Genomic DNA, 17500 nt, shown 5'->3' with positions numbered 1-17500 from the left:
CTTGTTAATTACGCAGTTAATATGCTTCCGTTAGTTTTATTCGCCTTAAGGTACTGCCATTAACTCTTCCAGCACCAAGATTGCCTTTCATTTTTCTTTTTCCTAGGTACCATTGTTGAATTTTATAAAGTTCACCATAATATTCTTCGTAAACATTCCTTTCACCGGCAAACTCAGAACGTCTCCGGACCTTGGTAACTGTTTTTTTTCTAGTTTTTCCTCCTTTCTGTGACTTGAAGTGTTTGAAAAGAGGAGTAACTAACAAGACAACTGTGAAACTCAACTGGTCAACCTTTTTCCGACTTTTTTTACTTTTTGTAGACCAGGAAATTGAGCGAGTTTTTTTCCCCCTTTTTCCCCTTAGGCTGCCTCCTTGACACGTAAGAAAATAAACAAAATAAAAGGAATGAAAAGTCATGCCTTGTTACTCTTCTTCTCTACTTACTTCAATAGATGATCCTCTGAAGTTTGAATTATTATCTGCTGTACTGGATGGTGAAGCAGCTGTTACCAAAAGTATATCTCTTAATGTTCTGCTCTGCTTTAATTTCTAATTTGCTTTAAGTTTCTTTATTTCATTGCTAACTTTAATGAGTATATTAATTTCAGCTTTAATCTTCACATTCGCTTGTATGTTACTGTATTCCTCTGTGTTTCTCTTTCAGTGTTCATATTAACATTTGAATTTCTCTCCTCTGCTTTAATCTCTTAGTTTCTCATATTTGTATAATGTTAATTACTTATTCCTTTTATTCAGGTATTCATTTATCTTCAACTGTCACTTTTCATCGTACAAGTGTAATATTTACCACGGAAACTATTATTATATTTTCGTTGTAGAATTTCTAAACTGACCTCACTTCTCTCCAGCAATAGATAGCATTCCATCATTTGTTAGCTTCCCTTTTGTCAAAGCTGCCAGACTGAAACCAAGTTGAAGTTGCACTCTCTCTCTCTCTCTCTCTCTCTCTCTCTCTCTCTCTCTCTCTCTCTCTCTCTCTCTCTCTCTCTCTCTCTCTCTCTCTCTCTCTCTCTCTCTCTCTCTCTCTCTCTCTCTCTCTCTCTCTCATTCTACCATTACCATTCTCATATGTGTGTGTGTGTGTGTGTGTGTGTGTGTGTGTGTGTGTGTGTGTGTGTGTGTGTGTGTGTGTGTGTGTGTGTGTGTGTGTGTGTGTGTGTGTGTGTGTGTGCGCGTGCGTGCGCGAGTACAAGTATGTATATAACAATAAGCCCTATTTACCTGCATGCATATTAAGTGTACAGAGCGTGATCCTGTGTTTACTGAGTAAGGCAATAGGAAATATTAATGTCGGGGAACAACACACACACACACACACACACACACACACACACACAATACACACAGACATGGTATCTTTTATTAGTACCTCTTCATATTAAAAGACAAGCGGCCACGAGATAACAGAGCAAACGTTAATTAACAGAGGAAAAAGAATTCATAAAAATGGTTCGAGTTATCTGTACCTAAAACGAAATAAAAAGTAGACAAATGTACGCAGGAAGAGTTAAGCAACATTTTTTTTCGAGGCTTGCTCTTAATCCATATCGCGTTTAGTGCACCGATCGCCTAGAAAAAAATATATGTAAAAAAGAAATCGGGAAAAAATACTGCCACTTTTTCCCTCCGTGACGCAACAGCCAAGGTCATTCCAGGCATAAAACGAGGCCGTCCCGTGTCCATAACAGCGTGCTTCGTACACCACCTGAACCTTACGAGTAAATTTTAAGTTCTTTCAGCATGTATAAATAAAAACGATGCAGTCAACTTTTATAGACGCTTTAAGGGGAAATATATAGTGGTGTTTTTGTTCTTAGTCCTTGGCGGCGTTAACTCGATGGCGACGCTTAGTGATGTTATTAATTTCCTGGCGGTGTCTGTGTTATTGGTGCCGGCGGTGTCATGAGAGGCGTTAATGCAGTGATCAGGTGCAGTAAACATTTGGCAGCGGGGTAAACATTGACTTTTGGTAATTATGTATGATTTAGTGGTAGTGATTAATTAGTTTTGTTCTTTTTCTGCTTTACTTTTCATTATCAGGTGTGCTACTGCCGGTACGTGCGTTCACCCGTGCTGTTCGTAATATATCTCATAAGTTGTCAAAGGATTTCAATTAATTTTATGGAAAAGTTGGTCTTGAGCCAAGGAACAACTGATTAGATTCTGAAGTGGATGCGAATATTCATGCGGATCCTGGATATTTTTCAATATTCCAAAATCTCCCGTCAAAGATTCCCCTCCCTGGGTTCCTCTCGCCGCCGTCAGGGAGGTGGCGGCGGTGGGAGTCCCCTAAGTGCCTTCTACCTTTCACTGTTTTCTAGCAGGTACAGATTTCGTAATGGTACCCTGACTGCTACAAAATTTTTCTTAAGTTACAAAGAGAAGTCATGAACCAGCAAAAATTTAATGGATAGCTTCCGACAATAGATAAATAAGAGAACAGATGCATCCATAAAACTTAGAAACATCTGCGCCACAAACAAATCCCCACACGGAAGCCTTCATTAAGAATGCTCTTAAAGAAAAAGATAAATGGCAAACACGCACAAGTATCTAAAACTCAAATCACTTTCACAGCAGCTTGGCATTTTTCTCCTCGAGGGAAATCGAAGTATTGGCCGACACCTGCCTGGCAACTCCTCGTGATGCTGAAACCTGAATAAGACTCCTGAAGAACTGCATATATGCGCGAGGACTGAAATTGCCCTCACGTAAAACGCAGCTTATTCGGGAAGCGAGCGGCGAAGACTGGAGATATACGGAGGCAAATTCGGCAAAGTTAAAATGGATCCAAGCGTTTAGGATAATATAAGACGGAATTCGTCGATAATGAATGCATACTTGGCCGATGGTTCAGCCGCTAATGAAATTTCACCCCAACGACCGTACGCACACCTGTCGAGGGCCACTCACGCCACGGCAGCCAGGTGAGGCACGCCGCGTCACACCTAGGGAGTACAGTAGTATAGGGTACGAAGGCACGGTAGTATTGTGGCCCGAAACATTACAAGTACAGTCATGGTCAGAAGTCGTGACAAGTTCCAGTCACTCCTACTTAATTGTACGTCCCTCGACATGTTGAGAGTTTATCAGTTATATATTACAAAGAGATTCCCAGCAGGTCACAGAAAATTCGACTGTGAGAAAACATTAAGCACAATGGAAGTTAGTGCGCCAGTATACACGACTTCTGAGTTCAACTGTACTGCTAGCAGCTTTCCACCACCAGTGCTACATCACCACCATCACCACCACCATTACTACTACTACAACTACTGCTACTACTACAACTACTGCTACTACTACTACTACTACTACTACTACTACTACTACTACTACTACTACTACTACTACTACTACTACTACACTACTAGAGCTACTGCTCAAAAACAAAACAAAACAAATAAATAAATACATAAAAGCTGCAGTATCCGGTTTACCCATTTATAGCAATGTTCTTCAACTTCCGTCACAGGGCGCACAGGAGGAGCAGCGATAACACTAAAGCTGCTGCTAAGTACCTCAGTTCACGCATCCTATTTGTGCACGCCATCGTCTGTTGCGGCTTGGGATTAAAAACAACCCAACAACGCGCATGTAACTGCACCAAGAAAAAGGAAAAATAGCACTTTGCGACTCTTGGTAACAGAAATATACCCTGACTGCTTACATGCTTCCTAAGAAAAAAAAAAACGAAGAGGAGTACCTCGTATTTTTTATCAACCAAGACTGCTGCGACAGAACGTGAAGAACATATCATTTCCCCAGGTAATACCCGTCACATGAGAGCAGTGTGACAGCAGCCAAAACCAAATATTAACATGGATTTATTCCCGGGCTTATCACCAACAGCAGGTACTTAATGGCTGATTAAACAACAATTACCGTTCATCATTAGTCTACCATCAACACCCCTGCCGGGCGTCGCCTCCACTCACAGCCTCTACTCGGGGAATGCCAGAGCAAAAGGGAGGCTGTTATGGAGGTCCCGCTACTGATCACCGCAGCCCATAGGTGACCAAGGAGCCGTAAGACAAGTAGTAGTAGTAGTAGTAGTAGTAGTAGTAGTAGTAGTAGTAGTAGTAGTAGTAGTAGTAGTAGTAACAGTAGCAGCAGCAGCAGCAGCAATACTTACAACAACAATCACAACAACTACAACCACAACCACAACAAAAATAACATCAACAAGGACGGCGGCAGAAACAGTAGTAGTAATAACAGCAACAGCAGCAGCAGCAGCAGCAGCAGCAGTATGTACATACGTATTGACACTGGTGGTGGTGGCGATACCTATGGAAAGTAAGGGACAGCAGGAGGCTCCACGTTAAGTATTCAGGCCATGAAGACTCCCCTGGTCATGCAAACCCTACACCCACCCACCCACCCACTTATACTCCCCAAAGCCTGCAGGACGCCAAGAAAACTCTTCAACCCACTTTGGTAACAGCAAAAACCTGTAGTGGCCAAGGAGGCGGTGCGGGAACCCTTGCCTGGATTACGGCCAAAGTCTAACCGTGAAGCAGAGGAAGGAGGAACGCAGGGGCAAGACTAACACCCGTGGCAGAATCTTCTCTTCAGAAAAATTAGGAAGGTCACGCAACACACGCATAACACAAGTGAAGGAGAGGCCCCCACGCGACTCCCAGTACCTCTGCCCTCCAAGGATCCCCACAACGGCAGAAAGACCCCGTCCGCCCTCCACCTGTAATCTTATATATTTGCACCTCCTCCTCCAGCCAGACTCTGGGGCGACGGCAGCCATGGGAAGGCTGATGGATGCTCTTTTGTTATTTTTTTCATAAACTGTAATGTGTGCAGCTCCTAGTTTGTGGCGTTATTGACTTCGGTAATTTCCTCTCACGTTAAAGACTCGCTGGTGAAGTTGCCGTACTGTTCACCCTCGCCCAGGCCACTGACTTTACCTTTTTGTCTACTCCTGAAAGGCGAGTCGAGCATTGCGACATTAAATGATGCTTTGAAGCTTTATGACCAACTCAATGCCTCTTTTCATATCGCTAAGCTGCCTGTTGAGGGAAAAAAGGCCCCTTTCTCCTTTTTCTTCTCTTACGTTTCCTTTGAGGTGAAGAGGGTGACTCGGTTATCTTGCTTTTTGTAAAGCTTTGAGTTGAAGGGACGAAGCCGTTGTGACGACTAAGTTGTACCAGGACGCATAAATGCTGCCGGGACGAGCGGGGAATTCTGAAAGGAGACTGAGGGAGAGGGGCAGGGGAGGTGGAAACAAGGACGGTACAAAAAGAAAAAAATGAGTCAAAGTTATGTTTTCGTTTTTTCTTCCTGAAGAGACACGACAGGAGGGAGGAAATTAGAGAAAGCTCTTACAGAAGGTTTTGCAATACACTTTCTAAATATTTTTCCGTTTCTTTCTCTCTGTTCCCTCACAGTCTCCCCTCTGGCACTCCTCTCTTCCCCTACCTCACGCATCCCTCACCCTACCATAACCTTCCCTCATTCCTTGATAGCTGCGTCCTTCCATCCCTAACTCACAGCACAGTACCTCCAGTGTCCGACCATCACCTGTCCCTCCCCTGTCTCCTTTCCCTACCTCGCCTATCACACCCTCCTTGACCCTATCTCACCTACTGTCATCTCCTCACACAGACGTTCCCGTGACGAGGATGCGGCCCGGTCGTTCCCTCAATCTGAGCAACATCGAGGAAGGGGACGATGTTTACTTCGAGTGCTCCATCAAGGCCAACCCCCCCGTGACCCAGATCTCTTGGCTCCATGAGGTATCCACATTATCGAGTTCAGGAAGGTTGGGGTTTGTCTGTAGAGTGTTATGAAAGAGTAGTAGGGACTTTTGGTGGTTTTCTCGGGGTTTTATAGAGGTGGAGGAAGGCTGGTGAGGTTGTTGAGGCCTTTTGGAGCCTGATGAGGAACGAGAGAGGAGCTTATGAGAAGGTCGAACGTGGAAAACTAAGTAGGTTGAAGTTTATAGCGGAGTAATGGGACGAAGCAGCGAAAGAAAGTGTAAAAAGTTTTGTATGAGAGAGAGAGAGAGAGAGAGAGAGAGAGAGAGAGAGAGAGAGAGAGAGAGAGAGAGAGAGAGAGAGAGAGAGAGAGAGAGAGAGAGAGAAATGTGGCACAAGTGGTAAATGCGTGTGAAAGAGACTAAGGTTGATAGGAAAGGTGGGGAAGAGAAGTGAGTTACCAGGACGTAAGGTAAGGTGAGGGAAGGTGAGGGGCGAGGCGAGGGTGGCGGAGGGAAGGAGGAGGAGCAGTGTAGCAAGGCGAGTGTTTGTGGTAAAAAGAGTATTGGTCGTAACTGGAGGGTTGGGGACGTGGTTAGACTTACTCCGAGCGTTCTTCTCCCCCAAACGAACCTTACCAGACAGGGAAAAATATATGCCACCGCCTCACCAGCCTCACGGTGTCCCATACCCTCGCCCTCTCGACCCCCGCGCTAGTTTTATCTCCACCACACAACGCGCCATCGCCTGCAGTGAAATTTTAGCTTCTCGCAACAAACCCCCTTCCGCCTCTGAGCCTTCTTTCACCATTAACCTTTACCCTTTACCGCAACCAATTTGGGATGATGCTTTTGACCTTTCCCTTGGGACTGGCACTCTCAGTAGGCCATTTTTTTTTTTTTTTTTTTGCTCTTTTTGTTGCCCTTGGCCAGTGTCCCTCTTACATATAAAAAAAAATAAAAAAAACTCGCCTTTTCTCTCCTCTCAGGGTAAGAAACTGGAGCATAACGTGACGGCAGGAGTGATTATCAGCAACCAATCACTCGTCCTGCAGAAGGTGACGAGAGATGAGTCAGGGAACTACTACTGCGTGGCCACGAACATCGAGGGTGACGGCCACTCTAACCCCATCGTCCTGAGAGTCAAATGTGAGTATAAGCGTGCAGGACCTGAGCGAGAAGGGGACTCACGTACTTCAATGAGATGATCTAACTCTATACAGCAAGGGTTGATTGTCTTTCGCTTAAGTGTTTAAGAGGATAAATGTGACTTAGCACTTAACGGCGCAAGGCAAGGGAGAGTCCGTTTTTTATAGGCGTTAAAAGGATAGGGAAAATCTTCGCACGGCTTGGTGCGTTTCAAAGAGCTGAGTCCTTTTCGCGAGGCACAAAGAGATGATGGATAAGGTGTGTGTGTGTGTGTGTGTGTGTGTGTGTGTGTGTGTGTGTGTGTGTGTGTGTGTGTGTGTGTGTGTGTGTGTGTGTGTGTGTGTGTGTGTGTGTACTCGCCTGTCTATCTATCCGTGCAACAATAGGAGGGGAAAAAATCCGTGCCTCCCGGTCGTCACTCGCCACACACATCCCGGTAAAACACGCGTCGCAGCGGCAGGTGTTCGACAGCATTTAATTTGCACGGCAACGCAAACACTCATGTCGCCAGCGCTTTGAGTTGTATTAAGTGTCAGGCAAACACAGCAGAGGCAACATTTCCTGCAGGTGTTAATGAATCACAGCAGGAGGGGAGTTACCTGGGCGACGTCGAGGGCCACGACAGGTGAGGGAACTAATTAGGCGGCAGGTTTAATTTATCAGGCGTAAGGTGTGAGGTGAGGCCTTCTCGGTCCCCCTGCCAGCCCGCATTATACGTTATTGAGGGTTCGTGCCCTTCTCCTTTTCATTGTACATCACCTGTGTCACATCTCTGTCTTTTCCCTCACCTATGTACCTACTCTTCGATTCACCCTACAAATTTTCCTCGTCCTTCTGCTTTATCCCCTTTAAACCTGCCGCTCCCTCTCTCGCCATCAAAGTTTGAGTTGATAGCAAAACCCATAGAAACACCATCTCATGCGCTGAAATACTATATAGGAAAAACCTTAGCATCTAAACGGTCTGCGAAGGGACGTAAAAATGTTATTAATTTCATGTAACATCGTAAGCCTCCTCTCCCCACCCCTAAAAAATCATCATAATTGGCTGAAAACTTTTAGTATGAAAAGAATAACCTCACCCGTTTTTTATGTAAATATTTGAAAACAAGTATTAGTATTGCTACAGAAATGTTATCTAAACACTAAAATATAGGGCTATTTTCTGCTGCGTAACTCACACAAGCCATTCACAGACAGCTTACGTGAACCAGAAAAAAATGAATATGAAACGAAGCTCTGACCTCGGAACTTAACTACTATACACACACACACACACACACACACACACACACACACACACACACACACACACACACATTTACGGGGAAAAATATCATATTTACCAAAAAACATTCACAATACCGATAAATGTGACAAAAACAAAAACAATATGGGATGGGATGCAACTAGCCCGATCCGTACCTATAAAAACAGAAATACACACACACACACACACACACACACACACACACACACACACACACACACACACGTATTTACTAGCTAGCCGCGAATGAAATGACACACCTTTTGTCTTAATTAGTTTCTCTATACATAAAAGGTACAGAATCCAAGTTAAAAAAATAACACGTGTACAATTCAAACACACCACTCTCTTATACTATACAGGATATTACACTTGCAGCGAGGGGGAGAGGGAGAAGGAGAGGGCTGTTGGGAGAGTGAGAGGGAGGACAGAAGGGGAAGAGAGCGGGGAAGGGAGAGGAGTAACAGATAAAGGCGAGGTCGTGGTTACAAGTGAGCCTGTCCAACAACAAAAAAAAATCTTCCCATGGCCTCAGTCTTTTGATAAGTTCTCTTTTTTAGTTCCTACTTCCACACTGTTACTCTGCCCTGGACTTGAAACGCCATTCTCACCGCATTACGGGACCATAAAGCTGAATAAATGATGCAGTACAGTAATGCAGCACGTTACGTTTTTAATGCCTAAGAAAAGCAAAGACAAGAAAAAGCTGGATAAAAGCGAAATGATGCCGCTCTTTAAAGAATCATGATTAGAGAAGTCTAAACGCGTGGCCAGTTTATTGTTTGGTGCCTTGCTACTCCTCTCTTCAAAAATTCAAGTCAAAGGTAGAGGAGATACAAAGACTGGAGGAGAGTTCCAGAGTTTACCACTGAAAGTGATGAAAGATTAACTCTTGCATTATTAAGGTGGACAGAGTAGCGGTTAGAGTAAGTATAAAGTGTTGCCCAGCGAGGCAGTGGGAGGTGGGAGAGGCAATCAGTCAACATGTTCAGAGAAACAGTAGCCATGGCTGTAATGGTAGAAGAGAAAATAGATGAAACATTGTGGAGGTTTGAAAAGTTTAAAATGTTTGAAAGATTTGAAATGTTTCGAAATGTTTCCCCTGACAACCCCAAGCGTAGTATGAGAGAATAACATGTAACTTTCTAGAGCACAAATTTCAATAGTACATATATTACAAAAACAAAAGAACTAATGCTGAGCCCTATTGAAATAGTCCATAATTTCTTTTTATAAATTTTGCAATAATTAAGAGACTACATGCTTTATTGTTTGGAAATGTCATCAATTTTCATTATACTAGCATTTGTGTGGTAATGCCTCTTAACATATCGATTTCTACTATTATTGTAGAAGAAACATTTGAACAAGTAATGAATTTCGTCTCCCATATCACCTCTGTCCTTTACATTATTATAACTATGTCTACCCCATACAATAGAAAATTTGTGGTTTCCACACTTAATTATATATATATATATATATATATATATATATATATATATATATATATATATATATATATATATATATATATATATATATATATATATATATATATATATATATATATATATATATATATATATATATATATATATATATATATATATATACGAGTATATATATATATATATATATATATATATATATATATATATATATATATATATATATATATATATATATATATATATATATATATATATATATAATATTGAATATTGTTTTGGCAGTAATGCTAAATAATATTATAATTGCAGTTTGATTATCATGACTGTAATTTACACATACTGAATTGTTATGAATTTCTTTCAACTGTTTAGTTGAAATGCCCTTTACGAGTAACGCTAATTACCATTAACATCTGTCACATCACTAAAGATGTTAGACATTCTATTCAAGTCAACAATTTAACCACCATGTCTAACCATAACAGTCTGTTAGTGGAAAGGAATCGATAAGACGAATAACTTTTGACTGCTTGTAACCGAGTTTCATTAATCCCTGCCTCGGTCATTCCAGTCACTTCTTAGTGGTACACAGTTCGTTCTTGTCACCTCACAACAATTTGATGACCCCGTGAGAATTTGAGAGGTCACCGCCATCAGTCTTTGTCCATATAGGTGCTCGTGACAACAGAGAATACGTGGTTTCCCTCCACACATCCAGCCACTAAATCCCTGGAGGGCGTTTACCTGCATATATTACCTGCCCTCTCTTTCCAAGTTCCGACGTAATATTCACCCCGGTTAGACACACCAAGATGTAGATGCACTCTGAGGAAGACGCCATCACTAGGACACCTTCTATTTAGGTATGTTTCTCTGCCATCTCACGTGAAGACTTTACTAACACAACCTAAAATTTGGAGCCAATGACTGCAATGCGACTTTGCCACTTCATTTAATTTCCTTCTTCGTTCAGCCGTGCAGGTCCTCACACAGGCCTCAGTGGGAATTAAGTGCAGAGCAATAATATGAATTATCGTTTCGAAGAGAATGCATTGTGGCATATCACTTTAAATATCATATATTATCTTGTGCAACACAATTTCCCTGTGCTACCTGTCTTCCTCCCTCTGTCCCTCCCACTCTTACTCTCCCTTCATCCCTCCTACCACCCACTGCCCACCTACGTTCTCTCCCGTGTCTCCTCCCTCTCCCGCTTTCCAACAACATATATCTCTCCCTGGAATTATTATTTTGTTTACCCTTTCCTCATCCCTTTCCTTGTAACATATTATTTTTATTATCTGACGCGTGTTCCTCTCTCTCTCTCTCTCTCTCTGTCTCTCTATACCTTCCGCTCACCTTTGCACTTCCTCCCCTCGCCTCTCCCAGCCGTGCTCCCTTAATTCACACATATAGGTAGCAAGTCAATGATTTCTCAACAATTTTTTGACCAATATATTGAAGAATGATCGAAATTCTAGGTCCATATGTCAGCCTTCATTGCTGCACTATATTGTGTCGACTTTCAGCATTCGTCGAGCAATATGAGAAAGATAAATGTTGTGACCGTACAGGGAACCCTTCTCAGCTTCCGTCACCTTTACGATGTCCTGCCTTACCTCTCGCTTATCACACTCAACGCACCTTCCTTTCCATCAACGCCCGTAACCCTCTTCCGCTCATCTTTACCACATCCCTACCCCTTTACATCCCACGCCCCTGGCAGCCCTTCACCTCCTAATCGCACTTGCAGACGCTCCAGTGTGTAGGGAGGGGCAGGAGGCGTATCACGGCGCGGCCAAGCATGAGGAGGTGCAGATCCCCTGCCAGGTGGATGCTCACCCTCTGCCGACCTCCTTCAAGTGGACCTTCAACAACAGCGGCGAAAGTGTTGACATTCCCCAGGTGAGACGCAAGGCCGGCGAGCAGGGAGTTGGGAGGCACACCGACCAGGATAAACGAAGAGGAAACAGGATCGAGTGTATTATTAGAGTCTAGGGCGGAAGGAAAGGGGACTTAAGTGCGAAATGAGGAGGATTTGGGCGATAAGAAAGGATTAGGTGTGAAATGAAGGAGGAGGAGGAGGAGGAGAGTGAAGGAGGAGGAATGGGAATGACAGGGATTAGCTCAATAGAGAAAAATTATATATATATATATATATATATATATATATATATATATATATATATATATATATATATATATATATATATATATATATATATATATATATTGACGTGCAGGTGTGTAAAAGGCATGCAACAGGTGAGCGCGAGGGTCTACCTGGTTACTTATTTAAGGGAAGGGTCCGTTAGGGAAAAATATTCGCGGAAGGAAAAAGGATGACAAAAATTAGTTTTCCTCGGAAACTTTCTTCTTAAATCCTCTCTCTCTCTCTCTCTCTCTCTCTCTCTCTCTCTCTCTCTCTCTCTCTCTCTCTCTCTCTCTCTCTCTTGACATCACCTTGATTCCACTTTCCTCCCATCTCTTCTTTTTTTTCTCTCTGTCTTCATCTGTCACTAGTGCTTCTCCTCTGCTTCATCTCCTACCTGATCCATTTTATTTCCTTCTCTCTCCTCCTTCCTCCTACTCCAGCAATCGCATCTTCCTCGTCACCTTTTTTTCACGAATTCAGGAATAGAGGAGGAGGCTGGGGAAAATAAATAAGAAAGAGGAGGAGGAGGAGGAGGAGGAGGAGGAGGAGGAGAAGGAAGAGAAAAAATAGACATGCTGGCTTCATTGATGTGGGAACATTCTCGTTGATTAAGTTTAGTTGTTACCATTTTCTTACGTTCCTTTTTTTCCTTCCTTCCATCTTCTTTATCTATATACAGTTATATGTAAGGACACAAGACCAGACTTCCACACTTTCTCTACTTTATTGGTGTGGTTCCTTTTCTCTTTATAGTTTCGTATCAGTTTCATTTTAGTCATATCTTCTAAGCGGTTCCCTTTCAATTACCATTTATCATTTATCTGATGCTATGGGATGTTCCTCCATGCTGCCCGTTTCTCTTATCTCCTTTCCTCCCTCCCCTCTATCGTACGTCACCCTTTCCCCTCTCGTTCCCTTCCATTCCATTCTCTCTCTCTCTCTCTCTCTCTCTCTCTCTCTCTCTCTCTCTCTCTCTCTCTCTCTCTCTCTCTCTCTCTCTCTCTCTCTCTCTCCTTGTTCACCTATGCCCTCAATATCTTCACGCACCCCCTCTTTTCTCTCCATACTTTCCCTTCCTCCCCTCACTCGAGTCACTTCGTCTCCCCAACTATCTCCCCAAAATTTCGACTTTCTCTCCAACCCTTGCACTGGCTGTCTCTCTCTTTCTCTCCCTCTCCCTTTCTCCCATGCATAGTAGTAGTTCGTTTGTTTCTTCCTTTCCTTTCCGCTCTTCACTTCTACCTGCACTCACTCCTTCCTCCCTTTCAGCTATTTTCATCTCTCCTTGCAGACCCTTTCCTTCCTAACCCTTCCTTCCTTCCCTTTTCCTTCCTTGTACTCTGATTTCTCCACTCTTGTCTTATGTCTCTGTCTTTCGTCCTTCCTTCCGCTCTTGTTTCTCGTCCCCTCCCTCTCAGTCCGGTTTAGTATCCCCTTCTCCGCACCTCAGACCCACACAGATAAGCTAGGATGGCAGTCCACGGTTCGCTACACGCCAAACACGGAGCTGGACTACGGAACGATGCTCTGCTGGGGAACTAACCCTGTAGGGGACTCAGCTCACCCCCTGTGTCTTCCATATCTTCCCCGCTGGTAAGTTACGCCTGTTATTCCCCTCCCCCCCACACATAAATGAACTTAAGTTGCCTCCTGATTTACTTTATTCGTCGTTGTCTCCTTTAGTTATTTTCTTCTTTTTCCTACTGTCTTTTTTTTTATCTTTCTTTACCTTCTTTTATGGTCTTCTTCTTACTGTTCGCCATCATATTTCTCTTTTCATCTACTTATAGTCTTTTTTTTATTTTCCTTGACCTTATTTTATCGTCTTTTCTTGTTCATCATCCTGATTTATCTTCTTTCTTCTCCTCCTCCTCCTTCTCCTCCTTGTTTGTCTCGCCTCTTTATTCTCCTCTCTTCTATCCATCACCTTTTCCTCGTCCTGATGCTCCATCTCACCCCAGTGACTCGTCATCATTATCGTCCCTCTCATTATCCTCTTCCTCCTCATTCGCCTCTTCTTCTTCCTCCTCCTGCTCCTCCTCCTCCTTTCGTCTCGCATTTCATCCTTACTCCCTCATGACGTATTTCACCACCGGCTCATTTATCACTAGGTCAAACACACACACACACACAAACACACACACACACGTAAGTTTGTACTCGCTCACTCACTACTACTGTTCGCTCCCTTAGCAGGACACAACCTTTACTTTCCAATCACTCCTACAGGGTCGTAAGTGGAAGCTTTTAACCTACCTAATCCCTTCACTGCCCTAGCCACGCCCCTCATCACCCTATCCCCGCTCACCATCTCCCTAGCGACGCCCCTCATCACGCTACTTACTCTCCCTCACGACTTTGCCAACGTGTATCCAATCCCGCATCACTTCGCGTAAACACTTCCCTCACAACTCTACCTTAGCTCTACCATCACTCATGTACCTGACTATTCCCTTCACCCTTGTACCTAACACTTCCTCTCTACTCTTCTCCCTCACTACTCCCCCTAATACTCCCTTCACCTGTTATTGACGCAGCTCGATATTTCACACACATGTACGTCATTGGCAGACACCTGTTCACAAACATACATACGCACATGGGACAATCAAATGAGAATAGACTCCAGTGTGTGTATATATACGTGTGGTTTTTCTCTCCTTTTTCCCTCACCAGGCCGCCCTGACCCCGTTCATAACTGCTCGGTGTATAACTTGTCTGTGACGGTGGTGAACGCGAGGTGTGTAGCGGGCTTTGATGGGGGACTCCCGCAGACGTTTATCCTTGAACTGTACGAGCCTCACTCACACAAACTATTAGCTAACGTAACTAGCAAGGTGAGTATTACCGTGTGTGTGTGTGTGTGTGTGTGTGTGTGTGTGTGTGTGTGTGTGTGTGTGTGTGTGTGTGTGTGTGTGTGTGAGGATTGCACAGTTCCTAATTTCCCATTTCAGTGGCGTATAAAAAAAATTTCGCTTTATTTTTTGTTGATTAAATTGCTCTTTTCGTGATGGTGGTGGTGGTGGTGGTGGTGGTGGTGGTGGTGGTGAAAAAGGTTGTTGATGTTTGTTTTGTAGCTTTGAGAGGTATCTGAATTGTGTGTGTGTGTGTGTGTGTGTGTGTGTGTGTGTGTGTGTGTGTGTGTGTGTGTGTGTGTGTGTGTGTGTGTGTGTGTGTGTGTGTGTGTGTCTGGATTCCCACGCTCTGAGATAACAAGGGGAGGTGAGGTGCGTCGTGTGTTGTTTTGCAGAAGGGAGAGTGGAAAGTGATGAAAGACAGAGTGAATTGAAAGCAGGTAATATGCAGAAGTATGAAGGACATGTGTGCGGCGTCTGTATTTTGCTGGCAGGTACAAGAGGGTGAAAATACCGTGTTTTTCTCCTTTTCTGCCTATGTGCTTATTTCCCTTCTATTTTCTTTCTTCATCATTTTTTTTATTTATTTGTATATTCTTCCTTCTAACGTACTCCCTTTTCACCTGTTTTTGCTAATCTTTTTTTTTTTTGCCTTTTTTTTTTCTCTTGGTTATATTTTCATGCTCCTCCTCCTCCTCCTCCTACTCCTCCTCCTCCTAATCCTAACACACTTATTTCTTGTCTTATTTTAACTTTCTTTTCTGTTCTTCTCTCTCTCTCTCTCTCTCTCTCTCTCTCTCTCTCTCTCTCTCTCTCTCTCTCTCTCTCTCTCTCTCTCTCTCTCTCTCTCTCTTTCCTTGCATTTTCTTCCTCCACCTTGTTCGTCCTTGTTCCTGAACGTTTTTTTCTCATTTTTTTTATTATTTCTTTTCTACATGTGTGCATTTTCTATTTACTTTGTTATTTCTTATTCCTCCTTCCCCTCTTCTTCCTCATTCTCCTCTTTTTTTGTGTGTTTTTTTTTTTTTTTTCTTACTCGCACTGAATATATTATTTTACTTTATATTTCAAACGTTATTTTTCTTTACGCTTTCTTTTCGTGTCTCGTCCGCACCCTCCTTCTCTTTCCCCTCCTCCCTCCTATCATGCTTTCTCCATCTTCTGACAAAGTGTGTGTCGCAACTTTCCTTCTGCTTCGTGCCTCCATATACACGTGTTTACGTATTGCCACGCCTGCTTATTGCACTCACAGGAGTTTTATAAATGAGTTCCTAGCCGAGACCAAGCAGTAAGGCACGTAAAGATATATCGCAAGCAAACTGTGTCGCGTAGTTGTGTATTGAAAGCTGAGGTTAAAAAGAGTGTTTTGCAAATCAGTTTGGGTAAGGAAGGAAAGGGAGTCAAGTTGTTTTGCGAGTGAAGATGAAACTCAAGGTGTGCTGCAGGTGGGACTAAAGTGTTAAGCTGAGATTAGGGATACAGGCCAGGTGAGATCTGAGTTGTGCTGCAGGTGAGATCAGAGCTTTAGCAGGTGAGATTAAAGCGCTGTTACAGATTAGAGATACAGTCCAGGTGAGATAAGAGAAGTGATGCAAGTGAGATTAGAACTCTTTGCAGGTAAGATTAGAAACGAGTTACGGATTAGGAATGTGATGGAGGTGAGATTGGAAATGTGTTGCAGGTGAGATAAGGACTGTGCTGCAGGTGGCACTGTGTTGCATTGCAGGTGCCGGAGTTCAGCGTGCCGGGCCTTTCCGCCGGGCTGGCACTGATGGGCGTTGTGTTTTCCACGAACGAGAAGGGGCGCGGCGAAATGGTCTCTTTCCCCGCCTACACCATCAAGGACGTGGCCGAGAGACGAACAGGTGAGACACAACGATCCCCTTTAGGTAATATTCCGCACCCTCGACAACTGCTAGACACGATTTTTACGCCCCTTTACTCCTGTTTACTCCCATTGCACGCGAAGTGACCGTCAGCCGCCGATTTCTGCAAGTGACTATTCTCAAACGTTGAAGCGTCCTTATCTCTACTAATTCTAACAGGTTATAGTGGAAGTTATAGGGATTTTCAGCGGGGATTTTCATGACTCTATTGGTAGTTTAACGCGCATTCTGCATCGTCATTAGGAGAAAACTACCGTAATGATTTGACATAGTTTCTGAGGTCTTTGGAAATGGTAATAATGAGAGAACGACTGGTAATAAAATCATGACATTTATTTCATAAGAGAAACTATACACAGTTCCAAGAAGCAAAAAATAAACTAAAAGCATAAATATTTTCAAACTATTCTATTATTCCTTTGCTGTCAGTGACGTCTTTCAAAATTATACTTTAAACACGTTATAGAATACACGATTTTTATTAAGTTTGCGAACCCATGGCAGTCAGTTAAAGGATTTAGAGTCTCAGTGTTCATAAAGAGAAACAATGACCTTCCCTCAAGTAACATTCCAACATGATTTCTCCTCCCGTCTGCTCCCAATACACGCGAGATTACGGTCAGGAACGCAATTTATGGCGTGCTTATGGACAAGGTCGCCACGCAAATAGAGACACGTAACGACTTTAAAGCAGTATTCTCCCATGCTACGTCCTCGATACACCTTATATGTCCTTCCTCACGGCTTGAGTGTATTTCGTGTATATACTATTTAATGTTTATATTGGCAGCCAGACAGATAGGTGATATTTGGCCTTCCTTCAGGTAAAATCTCCTACATTAAGACGTTATTTTATATCTATTCTTCCTATGTCTATATTTTGAGGCATTTCTGCGACTCGTTTTGACAACTTTCAACAGATTCTTATGAAAGTTGTTGGTGTTTTCGAGTGTGTCTTTCGTGATTCTAGTGGTGGTTCAACACCCACACCCATGAAAAT

The 17500-nt window shown here is 43.1% G+C and overlaps 2 protein-coding genes across 12 annotated transcripts in view; one reads left to right on the top strand and one right to left on the bottom strand.

Annotated features, from left to right (window-relative positions):
- The window catches only part of LOC135115862 (probable G-protein coupled receptor 45), a 313244-nt gene that overhangs the window by 259702 nt on the left and 36042 nt on the right, over positions 1-17500 (bottom strand). The gene's annotated exons all lie outside the window — the stretch shown is intronic.
- Positions 1-17500, top strand: part of LOC135116081 (hemicentin-1-like) — a 76164-nt gene that overhangs the window by 50744 nt on the left and 7920 nt on the right. The window contains 7 exon segments of the mRNA XM_064033291.1: positions 5642-5772; positions 6722-6881; positions 11358-11509; positions 13210-13308; positions 13310-13352; positions 14436-14596; positions 16341-16479. Coding sequence (XP_063889361.1) covers positions 5642-5772; positions 6722-6881; positions 11358-11509; positions 13210-13308; positions 13310-13352; positions 14436-14596; positions 16341-16479 — 885 coding nt within the window.

The sequence above is a fragment of the Scylla paramamosain genome, chromosome 30, assembly GCF_035594125.1.
Source record: "Scylla paramamosain isolate STU-SP2022 chromosome 30, ASM3559412v1, whole genome shotgun sequence".
Lineage (NCBI taxonomy): Eukaryota > Metazoa > Arthropoda > Malacostraca > Decapoda > Portunidae > Scylla > Scylla paramamosain.
The sequence above is the reverse complement of the archived record's forward strand: the minus strand, read 5'-3'. Positions and strand labels throughout refer to the sequence as shown.